The sequence below is a fragment of the Haplochromis burtoni genome, unplaced genomic scaffold (genome assembly GCF_018398535.1).
Source record: "Haplochromis burtoni strain Fernald_Lab_line unplaced genomic scaffold, NCSU_Asbu1 Contig_183, whole genome shotgun sequence".
NCBI lineage: Eukaryota > Metazoa > Chordata > Actinopteri > Cichliformes > Cichlidae > Haplochromis > Haplochromis burtoni.
The window spans coordinates 1,167,727-1,195,588 of record NW_024582544.1 but is presented as its reverse complement, the minus strand read 5'-3'; the positions used below and the strand labels follow the sequence as shown (position 1 = coordinate 1,195,588).

The 27,862-nt window shown below is 39.3% G+C and overlaps 4 protein-coding genes across 4 annotated transcripts; 2 read left to right on the top strand and 2 right to left on the bottom strand.

Moving 5' to 3' along the window:
- The first annotated feature begins 4,040 nt into the window (after positions 1–4,040).
- On the top strand, positions 4,041–6,741 carry LOC102313896 (lymphocyte antigen 75-like). Its single transcript, XM_005938909.2, has 5 exons — positions 4,041–4,085; positions 4,175–4,549; positions 4,660–5,064; positions 5,145–5,224; positions 5,713–6,741. The coding sequence occupies exons 1-5, from the start codon at positions 4,046–4,048 to the stop codon at positions 5,833–5,835; spliced, it is 1,023 nt and encodes a 340-aa protein (XP_005938971.1). The 5' UTR covers positions 4,041–4,045; the 3' UTR covers positions 5,836–6,741.
- A 57-nt stretch (positions 6,742–6,798) lies between these two features.
- pde12 (phosphodiesterase 12) lies at positions 6,799–12,812 on the bottom strand. The gene is made up of 8 exons (XM_005938889.3): positions 11,870–12,812; positions 11,104–11,531; positions 10,915–11,020; positions 10,087–10,231; positions 8,515–8,593; positions 8,290–8,412; positions 7,933–8,138; positions 6,799–7,399 (listed from the first exon to the last, which is right to left on the bottom strand). Exons 1-8 carry the CDS (start codon positions 12,439–12,441, stop codon positions 7,280–7,282), a joined length of 1,779 nt encoding a protein of 592 aa, XP_005938951.1. The 5' UTR covers positions 12,442–12,812; the 3' UTR covers positions 6,799–7,279.
- Positions 12,813–13,547: 735 nt separating this feature from the next.
- Positions 13,548–22,574, bottom strand: atp6ap1la (ATPase H+ transporting accessory protein 1 like a). Its single transcript, XM_005938891.2, has 8 exons — positions 22,447–22,574; positions 16,441–16,463; positions 16,048–16,121; positions 15,430–15,498; positions 15,128–15,282; positions 14,907–14,957; positions 14,572–14,809; positions 13,548–13,805 (listed from the first exon to the last, which is right to left on the bottom strand). Exons 1-8 carry the CDS (start codon positions 22,533–22,535, stop codon positions 13,548–13,550), a joined length of 957 nt encoding a protein of 318 aa, XP_005938953.1. The 5' UTR covers positions 22,536–22,574.
- A 3,172-nt stretch (positions 22,575–25,746) lies between these two features.
- Positions 25,747–27,779, top strand: rps23 (ribosomal protein S23). Its single transcript, XM_005938888.2, has 4 exons — positions 25,747–25,841; positions 26,866–27,025; positions 27,168–27,288; positions 27,591–27,779. The coding sequence occupies exons 1-4, from the start codon at positions 25,838–25,840 to the stop codon at positions 27,735–27,737; spliced, it is 432 nt and encodes a 143-aa protein (XP_005938950.1). The 5' UTR covers positions 25,747–25,837; the 3' UTR covers positions 27,738–27,779.
- The last annotated feature ends 83 nt before the right edge of the window (positions 27,780–27,862 follow it).

Below are 27,862 nucleotides of genomic sequence, written 5' to 3'. Positions count from 1 at the left end.
CAGCAATTTCCTAATGTTGTAAACCTGCTCAACATTTGGCAATAAAACCCTTTCTGATTCTGATTCTGATTCTGACACATACCGCTTAGAATTAAGGTCAAAAAGTTCTATCTTGGTCTCATCAGACCAGAGAATCTTATTTCTCACCATCTTGGAGTCCTTCAGGTGTTTTGTTTTTTTTTAGCAAACTCCATGTGGGCTTTCATGTGTCTTGCACTGAGGAGAGGCTTCTGTCGGGCCACTGTCGGATCTTTGGGAGGGCAGCAGTGATGGTTGTGATGTAACACTGGATGTAAAACATTGATAAATCATCTTATGTATGCAGATGACGTGGTTGTTTTTAGTCCAAGCAGTGCTGGGTTACAGGAGCTTCTTAATATCTGTACTGAGTATGGTGTGCAATATGATATAAAGTACAATGCTGTTAAAAGTGGTGTTTTGATATGTAGAACCAAGCAGGACAAACAGCTAAATTTGCCTGTTTAAACTGTCCCAAAAACTTTTTAAGTTCATAAAAAGGTGAAATACCTCAGTCGCTTTATTACTGATCAAATAAATGATGACGATGACATATACAGACGACAGTGTAAGCTCTATGTGGAGGCAAATACTATTGCACCTAAATTCAGCTCTCGTGCACTTCTAGTTAAAGTGGTTTTGTTTAAAGCAGCGGTTCTCAAACTGGTGGTACTTTTAAAGATTAAATAATATACCATTGTGGGGGTATGCAAAGACGACACAAAAGTTCCCAAGGCTCTTCTGGGAGCCGGAGTCGACCAGAAAACGTCTCCCCGAGCGTGAGTCCTCTATGAAGAGCAGCCTTTCCTGATCGCGGCCGCTAGAGGGCGCTGGCGGGCTCATTTCCCTGGGCAAAGGCACTGTCACGCAGATGATAAAAACACAGCCCTTTCCACTGTGCTGCTGTGCTGCGCAATGAGAATCCTTTGTACGATACCTAGAGCGGGTAGTGCCAGTCAGATATTTGTAGCTGTGGGTGTTTGGACTTTTTAGAGCACGTTTAAGAAAGTTAATGTTCAATTTTAGAGAACGACTGGATGGCTCTAGTAACAGTATAATTTTAGAACCCAAAGATCCGACAGCGAGTGGTTCCCGTTAATCATCCAGTCGGAGAGCATTAAGCATTAGTTGAAGTGTTTGTGTATTTATTGATTTCTTCTAAGTAATTGTGTATTTTATGTATATTTTGGTTTTATATTTTTACAAATGTTTAATATTTTTTAATATTTTTATTAAGGTTTATAAATTGTGTTTTGTCTTGTTTTTTATGGACATAAAGTCTGGCAATAAAGATTGAATTGAATTGCAAGATCTGTTTCATTTTTACCCCTCAACTGGAAAAAGGCTGATGGGGTGTTAGCATTACCCCACCATGCAGAACGGTGGTGATGACACCCAACTTTGTGAACACGATGACTCAAGAAAAAGGAGATGTAGGGTTTTCAAATGGATCTACTGAAAGTCTCTGACAATTTTGAAAATCTATTACTTCAACCTCAACCTGAAGATGAAGGTCGAGGTTATAGATTTAGACTATATAGACTTTGTCGAGTTATTGTGTTCACAATGTTATTGTTGGTTTTGACAATCTGGGGAATGTTTTTAAAACATCCTCCCAACCATTTTTTTAATCTAAAGTGAACTTTCCCCTAACATCAGGAAAACCTTCTACACACAACGTTTAGAAAACGTTAGCTGAAGTGGGGTAGTGAACAATCCCCGAACGCTCCCTTGTTTGCTGGGATCTCACCTAGAATTAATACTGTAGGTGTATCTATTGAAAATCTCACATGAGATGTCAGTAACTTTGACCTCACGGTCAATCTTGTGAATGTGATGTTTGAGAAAGATTATTTTTTAACCTGCTTTTTGTATCACTCAGCAGCTTTCACAATATGAAAGGGAGAGCTGTGAGTGGAGTCACTCTGAAGTGAAGAGCAGTCGGATGGAGAAGTCTTCCATAAAGGGGGGAATGATGACAGAAAGAAAACTGGCCTGTTAAATTTAAAGCCAGCTTTGCTTCTGTTCATAAAAACACTTTGGCTTGATGTTTTGTGTAAATGAAGCTACTGTTTAGTGCAGTCTGGCTCTGCTTCAACTTTCTGTTCATGCAAATGATGCTGCGAATAGTTCCTGCCTCAGTAAAAGGAAAAACAAATTTCCAACAAAAATTTTCTTTGCCGCCTTGTTAGAAAGAAAGATTGCATATTCCTGATAACCCGACACATGGGACTGCAGTTTAGATTCAGATAAAGGTACTTTGAACTGCTCTGTTTCACATCTGTTTGCCACAGCAGATAGCTCCACACAATCTTTAGCAGATTTAACTTATACTTCCCGACGCAACCCAAAAGGGATTTGTGTCTCGTCTTGAAGAACACATCTTTATTATAAAGTTAATGTGGCCACTTGTCCTAAACCAGTCTGTCGTTAAGCTGGTATGCTTTAAGTGAATGTGGGAGGAAGGGCGGGAGTGGGACTCCTCCGTGCAGTTCTGAGCTTTAGACACTTCATAAACAATGTTTAGTGAATTTTGCATTAATTTCTATAATTTCTGCATCCAATGCAATGCCTTTATCTATGGAAAGATAAGATGCTCTATAACATGTAAGGCCAGAATATCTTGCTACATCTATCAACAGTGACATCATCTCCACACATTTTGGTTTCCATCATCGTGTTACAAATTATTCTTAGTTTCATTGGTGCAAGATCTGAGGAATTTTTGGGGGGCTCTTTTAGATATTTCCTGGCAAAGTTTAATCTAGCCTTCCTGTTTTTTCGTTTATATCTTCTTGTAAACTTTCTGTATGAAGACAATTATACCTACTTCCCCGAGAGATTGAATGAGTGAACAGGCCTCTCTGGGCCATGATTTTACCCATAAATTGTCCGATTACTTTTGATCCTCTGAAAATGACTGAATTCAAAAGTGACTGATTTATGAAATTTGATCTTCAAAAACCAGTATTGTGATCAGCAGTGGCACAGGTTTCTTGTCATGATGAAACAAATGGGGGGGAAAAGAAGGAGCTCCAATATTAGGACTTTTATTTACTTGTTCAAAAAGACAAAGAAAAGGTTTGGTCACTAAACAAACAATGCCTGTGTTTAGAGGCATTGTTTAGGGGAATTTAGCATCCAGAACAAACTTCAGCTGATTACTGAAACGTATCTTCAAACACTGTAGATGCGTGATATTGGTGCAGAAGGTTTTCAACATGAGCCCAGATCTTACCGAAACATGTTTGAGTTTTACTGAGGAATTCATCACTGGTGTGAAAACAAAATATGTTCTGGAAATACTACAAATCACATTATTTTATGCTACGGTGGATACATCACAAGTAATTTGAGGTTAAGGCTCTTGCCCAAGGATACTTTGACAGATTCACAGAAGTCAAGGACTGAACCTCCCACCTTCTAACTGGCAGATGACCTGCTCTATCAGCTGAGCCACAACTGCTCTATAAGACGGTCAGGATGCACACAGTGAAGCGTCTGATGGAAAAATGTTAAAACATTTAACTTAATCTCTCTAATGCCTTTTAAATGTTTCCTTTAACTGATTCATCAGTCATATCTTTTGTTTTAGGTCATTCTTTGGTTCAATCAAATCATGAAATTAAAAATTATATAACTTCGGTAATTCAGTGACATGATTTTGTGACATATTTTTCTAAAATCAAGCAGATTAGCTTCACTCTTGTGCAGTATCATTAAAAACAATGACTGAAATGAATAAAACTTCTTGAAATTTTAAGAAAAAAACACTGCAGTTGGAAATACATGTAGATAAACACAAGATAAAACACTCTCATTTAAAATCATTTCTATGACTTTAAGCCTGAAATTTGAATTTTTAGCAGTTTTAAACAAACCTGGTTAATGTTGTTTCCATAAAGGAGTCTCTGTGACACACCCATAACATTTCTCAGAAACAGGAACATGGAGCAGGAGTGGGATTTCCCTGCATTTTTATTATTATAAAGGCTGAGTTTTCCTTCACAGTTCACAGAGCAGCATCATGACTCTAAAGATCCTGCTGGGTGTCTTCTGTCTCTCAGGTCAGTCATTTTTGGCAGTGCTTATCACTCTGATATGTTACATCCAGGTTGCATGTTCAGAGATGTTGATCAATCATTTTTCCTCACAGGGTGTCTCATCTTCTCCAGATGCCGTCAGTACTACTTTGTTAATAAGTCCTTAGATTGGTTTGCGGCTCTGAGTTACTGTAGAGTGAACTACACAGACCTGGCCAACTTCGAAAACGCTACAGAAATGAAACAATTTAACAAAACAGTTTCATCTGCTGGTTACAACTCTGAGGTCTGGATTGGTGCTTACCTAAGTTTGTATTGGAGACATGTATCTCAGATCAATGATGATTTCTGGAAATGGGAAAACCAAACTAAAAATGAACCCTTCTCAGCTTACTATTTTTGTACAAAAGCTTTAGTGAATTCACCATACTGGTACTGGTCTTGGTATATCAACTGCTCACTGGAATACCCATTCATCTGTTACAATGGTAAGAAAATACCAAAGCATTTTTTTTTCTCATTAAGATTGTTTTGATTTGATTATTTTCATTCACAGAAAAATCAACATGACTTATTTAACCACAATTTCTAATTGCAGGAACTTACCAGAGTCCTGAATTTGTTTTTGTGAATAAAAGCATGGACTGGTTCAGAGCTCTCCGGTACTGCAGGGAGAACTTCACAGATCTGGCTGACAATTCGCTTTCTGTCAGTGATACGCAGAGGCTGGTGTCATATGGGACTGAAATATGGATCGGCCACATTGTACATCCTCAAATTTTCTGGGTCGATGGCAGAGACTCCTCATTCAGATACTGGGATGAATCAGTAAAAATATTTGGCATTTCAAATGACATGCGTGGTGTCGCAGATATGCAGAGATCAGGAAAATGGAGGTTACTGCCCTATTATACACAACGACCATTTGTCTGCTATGACAACCTGCCAGCTCCTCAACCTGAAACCACAGAAGCTCCCAAAAAAGAAATTGTTTACAGAAAAGGTATAAAGTTACAGTTTTGATATCACAAAAATATAATAACTGAAAACTCACCATGACACCTTTTGTCCTCTCTGTCTCAGTAATAAAAATCAGGATGAAGCTGGACGACTCCTCTGTGAATCTGAATGACACCGCTGCCAAAGCAACACTCCTGAAAGAGGCAAGTCTCCACAATACTGCCTTAAAACTTCACCTCATCACCTTTGCACTTTAGTGTAGGTGCTGTGAGTTTCACCCAGCTCTTTAATTTTATGTGATTGCCTGTCCTCATCTCTTCTTCACAGCATCTATGAGCGAGCTGCTGCGTGAAAATTAAGGCTGTAAATTTGAATTTTTGAATGTTGAGAAATGTTCATAAAATTATGGCATCTAAAAATGAAAAAAAAAACAACACTATTATAAATGACAAAAATAATTTCCATACTTTTCTCTGAAACGTTTAATATGATTTTACTGTATATGATTTTAATATGTAAAATATGTATTTTACAAATATGATTTTACTGTATACATTAACCGGCCAATTCAAATGCAAAGGTATGAATTAATGTCAGAAAATAAATTTATTGATGTTTTGTTTTTCTAAAACAGGCTTTTGTTTGTTTTTAGTCTCTGTTTAAACATGTGTGTAATGTTTGGATCTCTCAGCTCCAGGACAGACTGAAGGAGAAAGGAGTGAGTGGAATCACTGTGAAGTGGAGAGAGCAGCCTGATGGAGCCGTCTTCCATAAAGACAGGAACGTACTCACAAAGAAGAAAACTGAGCTGTGAATTTTGAAACCAACATTGCTGCGACTTCTCTGAAACTCAGATGTTTAGTGTACATGAAGCTGCTGTACATATTGTGGTTTTGCTCTGTATTTGTTTATGCAAATTATACCGTTGACATTTGTCACCTTGGTGAAATGAAAATAATCAGATATAATTAGTTTTTATTATTGTTTCATCAGAGTGTTTTGTTTTGGACTAAAAGATCCTTTCATGGTTTTAATACTCCTGATGACGTCCTGTGTGGGACTATGGTTAAAACTGTAGATTTTTGTTCTGTCTGCTTGAGATAATTCTGCTTTTGTATGAGATTTATTGTTTTTGACAAAAAGTGGTTTTTTTTTTTTTTAATCCATGAGACATAATGACAGTTAATGAACTGGATCAAGTGGCGGTGGAGGTGCGCAGAGAGAGGCTGAGGACAATACAGAAAACAACAGTGAAAATAATTTAAAATAAAATGAAATCACATTGTTCGGTGAACTCAGCCAGAAACATTTGTTATTGTCCTTTTTACCTGCATTTAGGTGTAACACCTTCTATGATTCAAAAAGCTGACTTGTATTGTTTGTTACTGTTTCCATGGAGCACTGCCTTTAAGTGCATGAACATCCCAAAACCAGGCAACTCAAAACTGCTTCCTAGAGAAATATAAAAAGAATCATTTTCCTGCTCTTCTAAAAAAAAAAATGTAAAACTAAATGTGTTACTTTACTCATCTGAACTGTGAATATGTGATAGATATTGTTCATTGGATACTAAATATAATTTGTTAAGATTGTCACATTTTTACCTGTTTTTGTAAATAAAGCTGTAAGTTAAATTAAGAAGGTAAAAGTTGGACTAAATGAAATTAAAGTTATATTTCGAGGATATTGTCACAATAGTGAGCAAATCATTTAAGCATCACAGGATGTTCACCTCCTTTTAATGATGTCTGTAAGTATATGACAATAAGCCAACAAGTGAGAATCAGTGTTGTAGACTTTATTTAAAAACTGAAAGGCCCACTGAGCAGTACACTTCGCAACAATGATAATAAATACTTATCTTAAAAGGTCAATATTTATCTATTAACCCAGAAATAAAGTGAATAACCTCAGAGTGATCATTAATCATCAAACTGTTGTGATGCAGTAATGTGAGTTTGTTTTTTGAGTATTTAATCAATCCCCTTCTTAAATCCCTTCTCAAAGTCTGCAATTACTTACTTTTCTCATTCCAACACTGAATATAAGTGATGAAAATAATTTATTGTCTAATAAGGAATGTGAATAATTTCACATGAACTTTCACTGTGTTGTGGTTTTGTGGTTCAAGTTCTTCTGTCTGATCCTTTGAGCTTCTGCTGACTTTGGTTCTTCTTGGTAAACCTGCAGGGGCACAGTTTAAATCTCACACTCTGTGTTTTTAAGCATCTCTGTCCATCATGGTTGGAGGTCAGGGGTCAGGGGTTCCACCGGAGGTCACAAACCAAAGCGATGTGGTCAGAGGGGTGAGCCACGCTGGGCAGAGCCTCGTAGGTGGTGACCTCCTCGAGGCTGGGCAGAGGGATCACCTGCTCCACCTGCACACACACCATATATGTGTTACATCAGTTATTCACACAAAGAACACCTGACTCCATTTTTACCTTATCGTCATTTTTTTTTTAAATAACCAATCTCCATTGAGTTTGTTTTCTGTTCCTCATCTTTGACTTAGTGAAAATCTGAGAAATCTGTCATTCTTCACCCGTTTTACAAACTCTTTTCTGATTTACTTCAAACTTAGCAAGTGGCTCACTCAAGATCTCAATAATTAAAAAGACTGATTTCATTTGGTTGAGTGGTACTCATAGTTTGGCTAAAAGATGTTCTAAGTAAAGTAAGTAAGTAAAGCTGATTTATTAAGGGCTTTTTGTAGACAGTCACAAACCTGTGCACAAAAGAGAGTAAAATAAATATGAAAATTAAATAACATAACAGCCAACAAAAAGACAAAATAAGACAATGAAATAAAAAATAGTTTAAAATAAATAAATAGTAATTCACTAACATTCCCATAAGAGAGCTTGTTAAAACAAAAATGTGTCTCTCCTATATCCTCTGCCATCAGTACCTGCATGCAGTCTGGCTGTATAAAGATGTAATCCAGGCAGCCTTGAAACCCTCTCACATAGTTGGTGTAGGCCGGCAATCCGCAGGCGCTCAGCAGAGGGGGGATGTCAGAGAGCAGCTCCATGCTGCAGGACTCCTCCGGCCCCGAGCTGCTCCAGTCTGCATGCTGCGGAGGAACCACAGCCTCACTGAGCAGCTGAAACACACCTGAGAGGGGACGAGATCAAGAAACAAACCAACCTGATAAAGACTGTGTTAAAAAAAACTCCAAACATGGTGAAGATGAACTTTGACCTGAGGGTCATTATGTTTTTGTAAACAGTCTCAGATTCAGCTGTAGGTACTATTCTGGAGTTACCTGCATTTGGGGTGGAGTTAAAGTCTCCACAAAACACCAGCGGGGCTCCAGGTGCGACCTCGCTGATCACATGACTCAGGTGTTTCAAAGCCACGCCCATCTGGACTAAGCGAACATTCCCCCCTTCAAAGGAAATGAATTCAATTCTCAGAAGTCTGTACTGACAATCTCTGCTGGTTAAAATGAGCAACTCAGGTGTTCCTGGAAGTAAACAGGACATTTTACCTTTCGGGTGCCAGTACAGGTGAGTGTTGGCCACACAGACCTTCCTGCCGGGTTTATTCAGGTCCTCGAGGAAAGTGACCTGCAGGGAAACAAACAATTCAGTGATTAGACAAACATTTCTTTTCATGACTGAATAAATTGCTGATTTTTAACTGTAGTGGGCATTTCTTTCACATATTTAAGAATCAAATTCCAGGACAAATCTCAAACAGCCAACAATCAAACTTTAGCAAAACATCCACGGACAGCAAATTCTGATTCATCTGCAGCAGCTGCACTCTCTCTTTCCTTTCTCTCCGTTTGCTGTGTGAGCAAACAGCGACTTCAAGAGTGACTAAGAGCAGAGATGATCTCCTGTTGTCTGTAACTCTCCCTGATTTATCATTTTACATGTAAATATAGCCGATTTGAGTACACCTTCACACACATACACAAGACAGGTAAGGTGAAATGTTGATGACAATATGTGATGTTACCCTAAGTGTAATTAAAGTTTTCCAAGAAGTATTACACCGAACATAACGAGCCGGTGTTTGTGCTAAAATGTTTTTTAAAGTCTGCAAACATAGTATTGTGCAGAAGTCCTGAACCTCCTTAATTTTTTATATTTTGATAGGAAAATGACAAATTGGTGCAGTGATGTATTGATACATGGAAATACAGTTCATTTAAAAAAAAAAGTTTGTACAGTTTTAACAATCTTGAAAGTCAGCGTTTGGTATGGCCACCTGTATTCTTCAAAGCAGCCTGAACAAGTATTCCTGTAATTTCTTTTGGAATAGCTCTCCAGACTTCTTGAAGGACATTCAAAGGGCTTCTTTGGATGTTGGCTGTCTTTTCTAGTGTTCTCTGTCAAGATGATCCCACACTGCTTCAATAATGTTGAGGTCTAGGATCTGAGGATGCCAATCCATGAGCGACAATGTATTGAACGCTGGATCAAATCCGATAGTACTTTTCTGTGCGCATGTTTCCATGAATTTTTACAAAATCCCCAACACTGAAATGTCTCCATCATATTTTACAAATGGCTGTAGATACTGTGTTGTACCTCTCTGCTGAACACCTCCATACATTTTTTCCATTTCTTAAATACGTGACTTTCAGTTACTGTAGACAGATTTTTAGACCTATCACTTCTTCTTTACTCCACTTGTCCAGTTTCCTCAGATTTTATGAACCACACACTGCACACCACAGCTAATGGACACTTTCAGAATCACCTTGTTCATGCAAAAATAGTATTTTTTTGTCTGTCAAACAGTGTTATTGTCACAAATTTCACTGACTAAAGAACTGTGAAGAAATTAATTTTTTGTGACAGTGGGTGTGTCTGCTGGTAACAAAAATGAGCTATTTTAATGTATTTCTTTGACGCATTTTTCATGCTTGAAATGTCTTAAAACTACTTAAAAATTACAAGAAAGTCAAAATGTTGTGAGTGCAGTAGGTCTGAAAGACCTCCAGACTGCTGACCCGATATTTGGATGGGAGCAATAACAAAATGTCGCATCACTCCTTCCCAAAGCTAAAATATAACAGTTAATCAGCCTTGATGGTGAGCAGCAGTACCTGCAGCGAGGTGGACCTCTGCAGGATCTTATTCTTCAGGGCACCGTTAGCAGAAACCTTCTCCAGAAGCTCAGCGTGCATGGGGTCAGAGGACAACGCCTCACTCAGCATGATGTCGTGACTGCTCAAGAGTCGAAACTTTGACCTACAGCACAACAGGATTCACTTCAATATCATAATCATCATCCATCCACTTTTTCCGCTTATCCAATTCAGGGTCACATGGGGCTGAAGCCTATTCCAGATGTCATAGGAGTAGAGGCGGGGTAAAGTCTGGACTGTTAACCAGTTGCAGGGCTCATAATCATGTGATATTGCCATTAGGGCTGCACATAAATAAAGAGGCCTTTCTGTTATACTTCAGATATTCAATACTTTCTTCACAATCACTTATTTGTAGGTGCTCGCTACTCTATCAACACTGACTGTCACGTAAGACACACAATATACTAAAGTGCATTAAACAAAATTTATTTCATGTACTAAAACCTTTTTATTTCTGGCCTGTTTACAGACTGTAATGTATCTTAAAAAAAAACTGAGACTTTATTCAACTCTCTTCATTATCTTTAACAGCCTGTGGAGTGAAGCTGGGTTTGGCTTTTTACTCAAAAATCTAAAAAATGCGCTGCTTATGCTCGCTTCTAAGCGCATTAATGCCTCTCTCTTCTGCTCCAGGCATCAATAGTGAGCAACACTATCTAACATCCACTAATTATTAACTTCAACCAAACAAACACAGATGTGGCTCTGCATATTATTTTGCCAGTGATAAAGTTATCAAGCAAGTTAAGGTTAATCCAGCTTCTGGCTGGTGATTGGCCTAACCTGCGGTAGAAGGTAGCGAGTCCTTCATGCTGCTTCTCTTTGACCTTGAAAACACCGTTCAGACCAAAGGCATCCAGCGCTGGAGTCAGACTGTCCACATACACTCCTGCAGAGGTCAGCGAGCACAACTAATGTCAAAGATTAATTTTTTTAAATCATCAGTATTTTTGTGTTTTTATCAGTGATTACCTTTATCGACCTCCTGCAGACAGATAATGTCGCAGTTGTACCCAGCAAGCTCCTTTTTGATCAGGTTCTGTCTGTAGTCCAGCTGCAGGGCGTAGGGGGCGCAGTACGGGTACAGCACCGTCTTGGAAAGGTCCGTTTGGGCGTAGATGTCGGCGAGGATGTTGTACGACACCACTCTCACAGTCGGCCAGTCCGTGACTTTGGCTGTGAAAGCATGACGGTTGTCAAACAAGCACACGCCTGGTCCAGCCTCCACAGCTCCCACAGAAACCAGCTCCTTGGCCAGGCCACTACGGCTTCCATCTTTGGGTGTGCAGCTCAGTTTGAGCCTGAAGCTGATGTCCTGATTGGATGGGATGTAAACTCTCTCACATCCAACCTGAGTCCAACCACTGTCCTGATCTGAAGCTTTACCAGGAGCTTCAGACCTGGAACAAGAGCAAAGAGAAGTAGATTGCAGGATGTTAAATCAATTTGATTATTAATGTGCCCAAACAATCACCTGATTTATAACAAAATCAGAAAAGGCAGCTGTACAGTTCTACACCCAGGGTGTTAAAAACACTTCAGTGTAAAGGTTTGTTTACCCTTTGGCAAACTTATCGATGTTTTTGTGTCAATAAAACAGCTTGGTAGAGATAAGCAGACCTTCCTCAGACCCAACACTCGCCTGACAAGACCGTGTAAGGCATGCAGTTCTTGAAACAGCTGGATTGCACCACACAATCTCTGCTTCACATTTACACCTTCTTTTCTGGGTATTTACCTCGTGTGTGGGCAGTTTTCTCTGAACCAGGTGAACTCGCAGTCCTGGACGTTCCCAAACTCCACCTCCAGTTTGGGGCAGACGGGGAAGCCGGCCAACAAGGACACCGGTAGCTCCGCGGTGGTGAAGGTGGGCGCGTTCCTCTGCACTGAATATTTAACATCTCCCACCTGCAGCACGGAGCCGTCCTGCCAAGCCTCCGCGTTCAGCACCGTCTCCGGCACCTCTTCCCCGTCGTAGAACAGCTTCACCACGGTGGGCTCCGCAGCTTCATCCGGCTGCTCCTGACCCCGGTTCTTCTTGGATTTCTTTGCTTTTGATTGGTTCTTGGCTATCCCGTTGGAGATGCGGGCCAGGACCTTGCCCAGCGGCTCGTCCTGGTCCCGGAGCATGTGCTTGTGGCTGCCCTGCAGACAGAAGGAGATGGTCAGCTTGGGCTCCCCGGGGAGGCACCTCACCACGGCCGCTTCCATCCTGCAGAGGCGGCGGAGGGCTCCGGAGAAAGTCCGTGGGGAGAAAGCGGGTAGTCGGCGGGTGAAGAGCGTTAGAGCAGTGGAGAGGTGGTTCAACATGAAGGCCCCGTCGGCAAGAACAGGAGAGCAGGGCTGAACGGGAGAGTACCTGGACGGGTAACGTTAACGGTTACCAGCAGGTAGAGCTGTCAGTAACTACACCGGTTAGCCCGATGCTAATCAGCTGGAAACCAACCCCAACAGGAAACCGTTAAAATTACGTGTTTATTCAGGTCCGGCTCTGTAGATTAAAACTAAACATGACACGTGGTTTTTAGATAAAGCTGCTGGTTCAGATACGCGTTTCAATATTTACAATTCATCTGTAAGTTCAGTAACAGGCAGCACTTTCCTCATCTCAGCGTGAGATTCTTCTTCTTTGGCTGGATGTTTCGTCTCACAGGCTTCAGAGCGCCCCCACTGGACAGAATCAGAATTACTTCAGTGCAGAGTCTAGTTTACTTTACTGTGATTGTGATACTCCTGCCACACCTATAAGAAACATAAGCTATATATTTTTAAGGTCATATAACTTTCTAACTAACTTTCTGCTTCTTAATTCAGATAAAACTGAGGTTATTGTACTCTGCCCTGAAAATCTTAGAAATATGGTATCTAACCAGATTCTTACTCTGGATGGCATTACCTTGGCCTCCAGTAACACTGTGAGGAACCTTGGAGTCATTTTTGACCAAGACATGTGCTTCAACGCACATATTAAACAAATATGTAAGACTGCTTTCTTCCATTTGTGCAACATCTCTAAAATTAGAAATATCTGTCTCAGCGTGACGCTGAAAAAGTAGTTCCTCTAACCAAATTGTTATTTTCTTTTTGTATTTCACTGAAGAGACTAGTACATATAGCTGGCATACACTTAGCTTTATAAACAATTATTATGCTATGTCTTCAAAAGCAAAAAATTTAATCAAACACTACAAATATAAAAGAAACCAGAGTTTTTATTTTATATTTTTATTAAGACAAAAACAGAAATCCTCTCATGGGTAAATTACAAAAGTTTAGAAATGTCAGTTTTAAAAAAAATTTTCATCCTGGGCTGAGAATATGTCACACCAGGTTTGGTGCCAGCTATCAGGTCAGCTGCATTTCACTTTTTCAAAACTGTAACTGTTAAAAGTCTGTCCATCACCTCACTGCCTAACCTACATAACATTTTTCTCAGTGAGGTTTTCCACGCAGTACTGTTCCAGGTGTTCAGGGCTTTTTGGGAAGTAGACGTCGGCTTTGTGCTCCTCGTCATGCTCAATGTGTTTCAAGTGGATGAGCATGTGCAGGGCATAGGCCAGCACCAGCAGCAGGATGAGGGAGGTGACGAGGCCCATCAGGATGGCTGGCGTCAAGAAGGTGGTACAGTCGCTCGCAGGAGAAAACTTTCCTGAGGTGACGCTGAAGGCCTGAATCTGAGGAGAGCATAGAAACATTATAAAAAACAAACAAACAAGTAATGTTCTCAATATGCTTCTGGCTTTATATCACATCACAGAGAGCAGGTACCCTTCATACAGTCATCTCAGAACCTCCTGCTGGTCTAACTTTATCTTTATGAGGGGCACGAAATTTGCCTTAAACCGAGAGGAGCTGAGGGGCTGCACTGTGGTCCAGGATAAATCAAATAAACCTATTCTGAACTGTGAATCATGCAAAGCTATTCTAGCAGCCCAAGTAGTCTGAGCATAAAAACCCAGAGCTAGAATTTATTATGAACTCATTAACGTGATACAACTAGCTATAACCTCAGGAGGGGGTGATTGCTTTTTTCGCTGTGGTGATTTAAATATTGGAAAACCGTTTCAAAACCATTTAAAACTTGCATTTTTCATTAAATTTTGTTTGTTTCTATTTTTGTATTAGAAACTGGTCATTTTTAAACTGTATTGTGCCCTCTACCCACTCACCTGTGTGAATCTTGTACTCTGCCAGTCTCTGGGTCTGTGAGCTGACAGTACACTGCTGTTTTCCCAGCTTTGTGTTTGCTCATTTCGACATTTAAGTTCAAGATGTGTTAACAAAGTATTGAACTAGAGAGAAAATGACCCTTAACCACAAAAAACACTGAAAAATTAATAAATGTTCTAACAAGACTTTGTTATGTCTTCCAGACACCACACAGGAAATGAAACATCCTCTTTGAAGAATCAGTCAAAGACAGGGTAAAGAGACGGGTACCTGGAAGTCTGTAAAGGTGATGGACCAGCGGCGGGCTTGGTCAGTGCCAGGTAGCAGCAGGGCACTGTATCGCTCCAGGCTGCTGACGTGGATGCAGCGGTAGGAGGAGGAAGCTGGAGCGTACACCTCGCTGGCATTGAACGCAGCCTCTTCAGAAATGTTGTAGAGCAGCGAGACGCTGTCCACCGAGAACCACCACTGCCCCGAAGACTCATAAAAGGTGTTGGACAGCTGCAGTCTGATGAAAGAGAGGCGAGAGGAGACAGTCAGGGCAAATGTTCATGTATTGTGTACAAACTGCTTAGTGTGATCATATTTGGTGGCATAGCTATAACCTGATGGACAGGCCTTTCAAATCCTCCACATCTCCAAACCTCATGACCAGCCTACAGAGGAACAAAGAGACAAGTAAGACTCTCAGATGTACAGCACAACTGGACCTTTCCTTACAGGACACACTGTATTGTTTTTGTCTTTTAATTGGGATTAAAATCTTCGTGTTAGACCCTCTGACATTTCTCATACAAGTAGAAAGACAAGTAGAAGGTGCACTTACGTGGCTTTGTCCTTGCGACAGACAGACTGACTGGTGTCGACAGGTTTCTGAGGAGAAAAGGCTCGCTCTGTGAGGTCCAGGTGTTTCTGCTTGTCATAGCGGAGAGACAGTTTCCTGGCCTGGAACAAGAGGCACGGCTGCCCATCGGACAACACCTGGTGGGCAGGTACAACCGGTTAGAAAACAGTAAATTTAAAAACCTTCTTTCGAAATTGAATATACGGTATAATATATTATTTATTATAATATATATTTTCTCCAACTGATTGTGTTGGAGAAAATGTTACTCATGCTCACTGAACCTTTAGAGGAGGGAGGGGAACTGCAGCTCCTGGTGTCTGAAGTAATTTCCTGCGTGATGCATCTGAAGACTGGAGGCAGGAAGAAGCAACTTCTTAAAGCCAAACTTTCATTTTTTATGTAAAGGCATTAACTGTTTTTGCAGTTTCATGTCTGTTTGGTTTTTTGTTTGTTTGTTTGTTTGTTTGTTTTTTTAATAAAACGTGTTTTAATGAGAATTTTGTGGTTCATAAATTCCAGCATTTTCCTGGTATGCTTCTGAAAACAGGAATCATCATTTTCTCAGAGAGGACATGATTTTTCTCCCACTCTTACAACCTTGTTTCCAAAAAACTGTGAGGTTTGTTAAATTTAAACAAAGATTTAATTTTTTTTATTTGTTGGAAAAGAAAGTTAATCTGCCGATATATACACGATGAACCTAACACAAAAATTTAAGTCATATTTCAAGATGGTACAGTTGACATATGTGACATTGTGGCTGCACATTTTTAGATTAGGATTAAATTGTGACATGTCTTTCATTTATTAACATTCTCAGCACCTAAATGGTTAAAAATCAGTAAAACTTTAATAGAAAGTTGTGGCGTTACGTTTTTCCCTCCCCACTCATATTTTACCTGCAGTTGTCCAAGTCCTCTCTCTGCTGGTATCAAATATTGCTTTGCCTTCACCCTCTCATTGCTCCCAATGTCTGCAGAGACAACAGGATTTGTTTAACAAAATAAGCCATAAGAATATACATGTTATACCTTTAACCTTTTATACTAAAATATGAGAAATATAAACAAATCAAAACAGACTTCCAAACACAACGCTGCACTTGAGGGTAGCTTTGCAGATCTTCCTACACCCCTTTTCACAATGACCACTCCGTACACAGAGGTGTAGGAAATAGTTTACACCCCTGTTCCCTCCTCCGTTAGGCATCATCATTATTACATATATTGTTATAACTGAGATAAGGAGGAAGAAGTAAAGGAAGTCTTAGCAGATTGATAAATAGATCTCACCGTGTTCCAGAGAAACGGCAGCACTGCAAAAAGAATTGAAAGGAGAATCAGTAAATTATTTATCGTTGTCATTTCTTCATATTTGTCATCAGCACAGTTTTTTTTCCACTAGTTATTTTTCTTCTGTAACTTTATTTTTATGTAATGAAATACATGAAATCAATTAATCATCTTATGGGGAAAAATAAATCTCTATAACATGATTGTGAAATATTAAATAATTTACTGTCTGATACGAATTGTGTTTATTCTGAACAAAAAACAATCAAAGAAAGTGCAAGTATGTTTAAAAGAGTCTGATTCACTCATATTTAACTGGTTGAGATACTTAAGCAACCATTAGCAACTTTTACAACTTTGAATCCTTTTAACCTTTTAACAATTATACACCAAATAAAATATACACATGACACTGACATTAAACTAGTTTGTGCTCACAAAGGTACTGGACCGTCATAAAAGCTTAATTCATGTGTCTAATGTGGACCATCAGCCACATCTAAACCACCAGCTGTCCTTCTCTGCCCACTTTGGTAGCCTAACACCTGCAGGCACCTTTTTGCCCCTTTTTGCTGATATGATGCCAGTGCCCAATCGAAAACCAGTTTTAAAGATTTGCACCAGTGTGACACTAGAAAACTGTTGGGCTACCTCATTAAATTCATCAGTGACCGATAGATGTAACCAGTGAATTCTGTTTGAGTTTCTCAGACTTCTGCTGAGAACATTGCATCATAATACATTTTCAGGCCCGTCAAAATGTGGCCTGGTTCTCAAAAGGCACCCTGGCAGAACCGGTTCGGCTCCAGCTTAGGTGTGCTTACATTTTGCAGTTGAACTGGATTCAGAAAGTTTGAAAGAAGTCACAAATACACATCAGACACATTCAAGATAAAATAGTCTTGATTTCACAAACTGATCTAGCTGCCGATTGTTTTGCATCTGACTCTAGTGTGGAGGGACTTATCAGACGGCTCTTGCTCCTTCTTGTAAAACATCAACTTTAAAAGCAAACTGATGATTGGTGTTATTCACCTTCATTTCTCAGATTTGTGCATAATGCAAGAATGACATCTTTCCAAATCACCCAATAGAAATCCAAGCTAAAGAAGAGAGGAACCTGTGAGAGTGTAAGTGCTCAGAGTACACCTGAGTGACCCGGCTGCTGACCTGCTGGATTAGTTAAAATAGCAGTGATCAGTCTGGCACAGAGGTGGGTAGTTGTTGCGAGGATACACTCTGACCCAGATTACACACAGAGTCTTGTAGCAGAAACAATAATGGACTGAGATCTAATGCTAGAATCAAATTGGCATCAGGTCTGATTGACGGTTTTCTTTGTAAAAATTGAAGGTTTTATATGATGACTCCAGAGCTGGTTCAGATCGATGTGCTGGATCAGGAAACAATAACAAGGTTAAAGCTACAGCTCATCCTCTTTTTAATCTGGAATTACAGAAAATATGTATCATTACAATAAAAAGTTAAAATAATAAAGAGGGAGCGGAACCAATCCGATTGATGTTAATGATTCATTTGCTGCCTAATAATGACCACTGAGAAAACTACACAAAGGTCATCAGCCAGGGTTTAGTGGACAGCGGGAGAGATGTCAAACATTGTCTTGAACCACATATACAACCACCTGCTGTGCCACCTGTCAAAGGACAACTGAGCAACTCCACCTGTATAAAGAAATCCTGAGATGGTGTTAAGAGCAGCAGAGAGGTGTGACCCTGCAGGCTGACCACAGCCTGTTTTATACAGATGAATAATTAAAAAACACATGAAGCCAAAAAAAAGGCCCAGATTGAACTTTTCTATATCAATTTACTGCTTTGCACTTTGACCGTATTTGGTCAAAGTTAAGCAACTTACTTTGGGATTCAACCAAAGAAACAATTCCATCACATTTCGATTTTTCCCATTAATATGTTATTACTGCTAGTAGTAGTATTGTTGCTGACACATGTATAACAACAATCAAGTACACTGTGGTCATAAAGGGATGGACATGTTTGGCTGTGGCATCTAAACAGTGCTCAATTGGTACTAAGGGGCCAAATGTGTGCCAAGAAAATATCCTATATACCATTAGATCACTAGGAAGCTGAACAGTTGATACAAGGGTGGATGGATCCATAATTCCATGTTGTTTACACCAGATTTTGACCCTACCATCTAAATGTTGCCACAGAAATTGGGACTCAGTGACTCAAACAATGTTTTTCCAGGCTGCCGTTCTCCAGTTTTTGTGAATTCTAGCCTCAGTTTTCTTTTCTTTTCTGAGAGGAGTGGCACCCAGTGTGCTTTTCCTCTGATGGCCCATCTGCTTTAAGGTTTGATGTGTTCTTCAGTCACAGATGCGCTGCTGCATGCCTCGGTTGTAATAAATGGTTATTTGACTTGCTGTTGGCTTCCTATCAGAACGAAGCAGTCCATTCATTCCCTTCTAACATCAGCAAAGCATAGAAAACTATTTCCCACTGAACATTTTCAATAGCTGTTATCTATGTAGACCTTCCATGATTTATTGATTAGTTTTAAATAACACGTCTAAATATGCAATATGTAAGAATATATATATTTGAAGATTAATGATTAATAGTCAAAAGCTCTCAGATTAAGGTTTTACAGCTCAGCCACGAGCCTTTAATCTTTAAATCTTATTCCTTACTGATGCTGTAAAGCAGTGGTCAGAATATATGAGCAGAAAGTACAAGACAGCTACCAACAAATTAAAGTTTTGAAGTTGCATTTAGATTCTTTACATTTTCTGTAGATTCACAGTTTCACAGGCTTGTACTGCTTAACATGATTTGTTTGACTATTACAGGTACTGATGAGATTTTTCATGCACAAGAGGATAGAACATTGCTGCTCTACATTAAGTGCTCTTAAGTGTCCTACAGTCAGGACTTCTGCTAAAAAAATTCTACTATATTAGTGTGGTACCAGTACTTAAGTAAAATACATACATGTGCTGCTTCTACCCATGAGTATGTTTAACTTCTCGGTCTGTTTGCCATCACTGTACACAGGCTAATAAATCTGCACAAATTTTCTGCTCAATGATTTTGTAATTTTAGTTTCTCTTTTAGTAAAAATATGTGTATGTTTAGTAGTCATTTCACATTATTTAACAGCCGGTATGTACAACAAGCATGCATTTACTCTGGGCAGTGACTTTGTTTCTTTAAAGCTGCAGCCTGATTTCTGAATAATCTGCTAAAATTGTCCAGCTATGGATAATCTAATCTAAATGAGCCAAGAGCACGGTGGATCTCTGTATGGGCACTCTCAAGATCAAAATCCTCTCAGAGAATGGAAAATAAAATGCAGCACATACTGAATGTATTTTAAATGTACATCAGGTCAGAGAATCAGACAATAGAGCGATCAAATCCCCTTCACTCAAAGAGCCTCTTCAGCCAAAAACAAGGTTTAGCTGCTCTCTTGTGCTGGGTCAGGGCACTGGGCTGTGGATTGTGGGATTGCACTGTTTGCATAATCATACAATCACAAGCACACAGACCCCGAGGATGAAGGATGGGGTGGCTTGCAGCCAGAGAAGACTTTACAGCTTCTCAATCCTTTACCATCAACAGCTGCACACTGTGAAATGCAATAAACAGCTGCTGATGCACACACTCAAAAGACACGGGGCAACGTAATCATCCTATTGGGGTCGAGTTTAAGGCAAGTATCGCCAGACGAAAGCAGACACTGAATGATTTTGTAAACATCTGCCATATGTTTAATGGCTTACTGGAGAGAAAATAACAGTTAATTCACCACATACGGCTGGCGTGATTCTACACATTAGTTGTACTAAAACACAGATTAAAAACAAAGAAACAATCTGACAATCTAGATGAAACGGAGGTGCCTGAGTCTCCTCTGGCTTTTAGCCTCAACTAGGAATTACTAACAGACTTCTGCTGGATGAGCTGGAGCTCGTTAGCGTGTAGAGATATAATAAGTAAGCTGGCAGGTAGAAGGAACAAAGAGGATTAAACAAACAAGAGTCAGGATAAAATCTCTGTGAGCAAGAGGCAGAAAACACAGGCATGATTGCTGGTTTGTATTAAGAGGTGTTGTGAGGTCACTGGAAGCAAGTGAGGTGGGTGACTGCTGACCATCGACTGATAGACTTGAATTAAAGCATTAGTGGAGGTGTCTTAAACATTTTGTTCTTTTAATGGTCGACTCTGGCTGCAAAAGGGTATGAAGGGAAAAACAGACCTTCTGCTTACTTTAATTTATTATCCTGTGATCATGTTCCAGATTAATTTTTTGTCCCAGTCACTTGATTCAAGTCTCTTGATACAACATGATGTTAATTTTTTACATTACTGGCCCCATCAGTGAGCAGACTGGCAGCAAAACAGGGTAACAGTGACTGTGGCCATCTTTCATATACAGTCTATGGTATAGACTGAAAGGGATGAAAGATTAAATAAGCCGAAATAAAAACAGGATATAAATAATGAAATATTTAGGATGTGCAGGAAGGAAGGTTGAACAAATGTGTATAACGTGAGCTTCAACCCCTGTTCACCCGACATAATACCCACTCTGATAATAATCTAAATAATACAATAAAGTCAGTAAATAAAACAAAAATGATGAACAAGAGGAGCCTACAGAGAGTCTGCAGTGCTCCTCTTATGTTTGTCACAACAAAGCATTCAGAACATGATTCTGTTTGCTAAATCTGAACAAAAGGACGGATTACGGTTTAAAAAACAGAAAACAGACACATATAACATACTGAATTTTTTTTTTAAATAACTGGTGAAAATGTATTCATTTCACTCCATGTGACCACAGACTGTATAGAAAAGATGGACATGCACACCGTGATGTCACTTATTGGCTCTAGAAACCACTTTGGTTTTGGTTGTCACCATGCTTTATTTTGGTAGCCAGAAGTGACCAGCATGACATCCGTGTTAAGAGGTTTGTTTAGAGACAGGTATCAATAAAACTATACATTTGTGACACTAATACCTGTTAAGCAGTGTTGGACAGACTGTGGCACACAATGGCACTGTATTATTTGTCATATAATTTCATTAAAAATGCTCCAAATGCTCAGTTTTTAGCACTTGTGCATTGCCTTCATTTTTACCACTTGTATTTGATGCAGTAAAAAAAAAAAGAGTCTGTTACCATCAACGGCAAAGAAAAAGAGTAATAGAAACTGAAAATAAACAAAGCATGACCATCGGTTTGGAAATTCAAGTAATAGCGAGAGCGCCAGGATTAAATGTGGTCCATTCAATCAGCATTACTTTTGCTAGATCAGTACTTAAACAACTTCCATACTTATTATCATTTAAAAATCTGTGTATTTTAATTAATGGAGCTGAAAAAAACTGTTCCCACTTTAAAGAAGCCAGGGGCTTTTAAATGTGAATAAAATGATTCTGCTGAAAATGACTCCTGTCTTACTGCTGATGGCATCTCAAAGAAACATTATATGTCATTAGACAGTGCCATCATGCTTTATTGTAGTAATTGGGGACTTTGTTTGGCCACAAAGAACTCTTGCAAGCTCTGCACATCACCAAAGTGTTCCAGCCTGTTTTAGGTCCTGATTTTGGTTTGATAATGGCATGCTAACTCTTTGCTCAAGGCTCATTGTCTCCAGATTAAGCAGGTATCTCATTCTCAGGCTTTGGTGGAGCTAAAAGTGGGGCTTAGTTTAATCACATGGACACACGCACACACACACACACATTAGTACAAAAGGATGATAATGTTACTCTGTGTGTGCTAGATGTGAAAGTAGGTATCTGTTTACAGGAAAAGTTGCAGAGCTTGTTCCTCTGAGCTCAAATTAAAAATAAATAAATAAATGCTGTACCATAGCACCACATGAGGTGTAGTGAGTAGAAGGTTGTGGGTGAGCATAGCACAAATCAGAGATTAGACAGTTAGGAGAGGTCAAAAACAAACATAAAGCTACTACACCTGCTCTGTTTGTGTTTGTCCACATACCTGTCTGCAGGTTGTCGGTGGAGGCAGGCAGACGCCTGCAGATGGAGGAAGAGGAGGAGGATGCAGCAATGTTTCCCTGGTGAAGCCATCGCCGTGGTGACCAGAGTCTGATGCCAGCATGCGCTCTCTCTCCCTCCCTGCCCATCCTAATCTACTTTAATCTGCCCCATGCCTTTAAACCCCCCTGACAGATGGCAGAATTAGCCAATCACAGGACACAGCAGTGGTGAGCAGTGACAGGAGCCCCGCCCACAGGTCAAACACACTGTTGTTCCCTCAGTTTATCATTTTCAGGTCAGCTCAGTCAAAATATATTTAATGTCTGGAGATTAAAGGCAGCAAAATGATGATTACATAAAACAAAGCACTGGTCAGCTGTCCATCTGTAAATATGTTTGTCGTGTATGAAAGGTGTTCAGATGCACTGTTACAGGGATACCAGTGAATGAAATGTACACAATACAGTTACAATAACAATGCATTACCGGCAGGGAAACAGTGGCTTGTGGATCAGATCTGGCCTTTCTGATTTTATTGGATTTGTTGCTGTATGTACCAGATTTAGTTTTATATCAAAAGTACTTTAGTAAACAGTGTAGTAAAGTAAAGACAGAATGAAGTTTAAGCCTCTTATAAATAAACAAAAAATAGGTTTTGTGTTTGACTCATTTGTTGCAGATGCATTTTATCTGTATTTTTAAGATTCAACATTATTTATTTATTTAAAGCATAGAAGCTTAAACTTAATTCTGTCTTTACTTCACTACACTATTTACCAAAGTATCTACAGTATATCTGTATCTACAGTTTATACAGTATTAATAATAAGTGGATGAGTTTCACTGGTGGTCTAGTGTTTAGGATTTAGGCAGGCACATGCACAGGGTTTGTGTGGCAGAAGAGGATGCAAGAGATAGGATGAGATGCAGGAAGACGATGTGTGGTGGTGATGACTAAATGGGGCAGCTGATACAAGAATATTCACACATTCTATGGGTGAATCAGAAAAACTCAGATATCTGTGATTTGGTGCAAATAAAATGGTAGAATTTCACTCACCAAAATCTTTACCTCACAGCAAGTGATTTTATTTGTCAGATAACGGCATATAATCCCCCAAATGGGACTAACAAGGTCAAGATGTTCATACTTTTGTGTTATTGCCTGGTGATTATCTTCATGCATCGTTTTTTAAATCAGACTAACCTCTCTAAGGACACTTCCAGCTTTTCCTGGTAAATCTCACACACAGCATTCTTGGTTTTAATCAACAGCCTGATCGTGTCCTGCACTGACCTTCTCAGTCACCTGCTTATCTCAGTAATACAGAAACATCATTGTCCTAACTGTTCACATAGAGCTAAATTTTGCTGCTGAGCAGACATTGTGAGTGAAGGTCTTGTCATCAGTGCACCAGAGATGCAAGGATCAGAGGTAGTGACAGTAGAAGAGTTTAAATACCTGGTGTCAACCATCCAAAGCAATGAACTGTGCAGAGAAGAGTGGAAGAAGAGAGTGCAACAGAAAGATTGAAAGGGGAGGTTTATAGGATGATAAGAGGCCTGATATTATGTATGCTTTGAAGGTGAAGGTGCTAAGATTTTTGCTGCAAGTTACTTGAATAATCCGGATTAGAAATAAGTTTATCAGAGGGATACCTCAGATGGACATTTAGAGGAGGGGTAGTGGGTATATTGGACAAAAGTGGGAAAAGAAAGACCACAGTGAAGATTCAGGTTTTCCTTTAATTTGTCACATGTGTGAACTACATACTCTGTCCGCTAGAGGGCACTAACAAGACATCCATTAGCCGTTAATTGCAGGTTTAGATATCCAATTACTAAGCTACCTGCTAAACTCTCTGAATTCCATAAACAGGTCCTTCTTTATTGGAAAATGCTATTTAAACATAATTTTACTCCACATAATAGCCAAATTTGGAACAATAGATATATACTGATGAACAGAAAATCTATTTTTATTCAAGATTGGTTATCAAAAGGTGTTTGGGCAATTGCCCATTTTGTAGATGAGGAAGGACATGTTCTAGGACATCAAGATTTTTGCCAAAAGTTTAATATCCAATGTTCTAAAAGTAAATTTAATCGGGTTATAAAATCCATTCCATTGTCACTTAAAAACATAGTTGTAAATGATATAATATATTCTGACATCTCCCCCAAGTTAAGGCAATTATATATAGATGGTATTCGATTTTGTGATGTTAAATGCAACAATAAGTTTCTTAGATCTTCATTAAGGAGTCTTTATTCTCCAAATTTACTTAGACGTAATTACATATTAAAAGATTTCCAAAGGGAAGAAATTGAAAAAATAAGAACTGATTATATCACCTTCCCTATCCCTCCTAAAGGGAAAGAAGTCCAATTTAAAATCTTGAATAAAATTTACCCGACAAATAGACTCCTTAGTGATAGATTCAAAATAGAAACGGGTAATTGTGTATTTTGTGAAACAGAAGAGGAGGATTTGGACCATCTATTCTTTTTGTGCAATTTTATACAAATATTTTGGTTGGATTTTCATACCTGGCTTTATTCCAGTGGGATTCAAATTACCCCATTTACCTTAAATATGATAATGTTTGGAGTGTTTTTGAAAGAAAAGAAAGCTAATTATGGTGTTAATGTGTTATTAATCTTGTGCAAGCATTTTATACATAAATGTCGCTTTTTTAAGACTAGACCAACAGTAGCTCACTGGAAAAACGACTTAAACCTGTTGGTTAAATCTTTGACTTTAGTTAAAAAGAAAAAGGCTGCTTTTTTGTTTCCTTTATGGAAGATTTTGATTTAGTGAGTTAATAATTTGTTAAATTATGTGACCCCATCTTTATATTTTATTTTCACTATATATGAAAGTTGCTAATATGTAAGAAATGTCTATTTTCTGAATCTGTAATATATGGTGCATTTTGTTTGTATGTTTATATTACTAATAAAAAATAAAAAAAATAAAAAAAAAGATATCCAATTACTTGGTTTCGTTCTAATTTCAGTTTTTAAATAAAAACAATACAGTAAATTACTCAGAAACTGAGAAAACGGGAGGGTCGGGAGTGATGAATATGATGAATAATAATAGTGCGACTGACTGAAAGGGAGATAAAAAAAAAGTGAAGACAAAAATAAGAGAAGGAAATTAGCAGCTCTCAATAATAAAACTACACTGGTTTTACGTATAATTACCAAATTCTAAAATGAGTCCAAATTCTTTGTTTTGCAACAATTAAATGTGAAAACATTGGCGTGAAATGGCATAATTTTAATCAGGCATATATCGTGGCAACGCCCAACCGGGGGCCTCGGTGTAGACATCGCCGCGGTGCATCCTGGTTCCTTCCTTTCCATCCCAGGCTCGCTCAGCAATCATGGGTACGTCTGAAAGTTAATCTCAAATACCCCAAAAATGTGACTTCTGTGGGGGGTTTTCACAACAGTGCCGCATATAAAGGTCTTACGAACAGATTTAAACTCGTTTGTGTCGGTAAAACTCTGCAGATTATTTAAAAAATCCGTTTTTATGCTTCTTTGAAACCGCAACGTGGAGCGGCCATAACATGTCTGAGCTGCTAGCGGCGTGTTAGCGGCATTAGCTCAGCACACCAAAGGTTCCCGTTACAGTTTAAGCTACCTGTCCCTTATTTTTGTTTTGTACTTGAATAGAAGATTTGCAAATGCCGTTAAAGTGATACCCGGTGGGGGTTAAGTGTCATTTTGAAAGCCGGAGGTTGTCTTTGTGAGAGTACCGAGCTTTAGCCGTTCTCTGCAGTTTTAGCCCAGCGCTTATCCAGCTCTCACTAATTTTGATATGTTGGCAAAATTCTGTTAAGTAAAACTTAACTGAAGCCCTGTCCTCACACTCATGGGAAGGATGCCTGACAAATCAGATTTCTGTTGAATAGGGACTGATAGTGAAATGTTTCTGCCCTGCGAACAGCGGGCTGAACAGTTTTTTTTTATGTACCCACCGAAGAGAAGCGTCTGTGTTCCTTTTTGTCTTTCTCGTTAAGGAGTCCGTTTAATTGATCTACAGCATCACTGTGTTTGATGTTTATCTCTTTTTCCCCACAAAGACACTTGTTGTATATTAAAGAGGTGGTTTGATGTTTATTAGAACAGCTTTCTGGGTTTACAACGTTGGCCCTAGTAAGTTGTGATGAAGGGGTGTCTAGACTTTGGCTGCAATCTGTCCCTGGGCCAGACTTTGGACGTGCTTGCTGTATAGGCTCATCCTCATTAACTGATGCACAAATGGGGATATTCTTAAGTTACCCCTAGTAGGTGTCCAAGGGGGAAAGAGTTAAGCATGACTCGGGAAGGTCTGAAGTACCATCTTAATGGTCGTACCCGAGTGTGCTGACTTTGGCTTTTTTCTTCTTTTTTTGCCCTCTTTCAGGAAAGTGTCGTGGTCTGCGTACTGCCAGAAAGCTCCGCAATCACCGGCGTGAGCAGAAATGGCACGACAAACAGTACAAGAAGGCCCACCTGGGCACTGCCCTGAAGGCTAACCCCTTCGGAGGAGCCTCTCACGCCAAGGGGATCGTACTTGAGAAAGTGTAAGTATCACAACAGCAGCTAACACTTGTAATTTAGGAAGATATAAAGTAGTTTTTGGTCTTTTGAGTTCCTCTTTATTAAATCCATAATCAAGGGTGTTTGGGTTTAAGTTAAAGAGCTTTGTACTTTTCCTCTCTGTAGTGGTGTGGAGGCCAAGCAGCCCAACTCTGCCATTAGGAAGTGTGTGAGAGTTCAGCTCATCAAGAACGGCAAGAAGATCACCGCCTTCGTCCCCAATGACGGTTGCCTCAACTTCATTGAGGTAAACGGCAGTGGCGAGTTTATTCTTTAGAGGATTGTTTATGTAGATTCTACAACAGAAACATCGAGCCATCGTGTCCGCAATAATCCAGTTTATGTGGACTTGAGTGTCTGTGTCTATGAAATGTCTAAGTTGCAGTAAACTACGGATTTTAACTTGCTCCAGTTTTTGATCTGTACGTGTATCTACAGATCTGATTGTAATTTTCTTTTGGGCCCTTAAAAGTTCTTAAATGTATAATTTAGCTCTGTTCTCAATTTTCGCTCTTCTAACCTCTTTTGTTTCTATTTCTTGACCTGCAGGAGAACGACGAGGTTCTGGTGGCAGGTTTCGGACGTAAGGGTCACGCCGTCGGTGACATTCCCGGAGTTCGTTTCAAGGTGGTCAAAGTGGCCAACGTGTCTCTGCTGGCACTCTACAAAGGCAAGAAGGAGAGACCAAGATCATAAACAGTCAACGAATAAAATAAAATAAACACATTTTCAATTACAGCCTGTTTGCTTTGTGTTTTCATTTCACTGTGTTTTTAAGGCACAGTGAGTTAAACTGATGTTTTTGTTACTGTTAAGCAGTG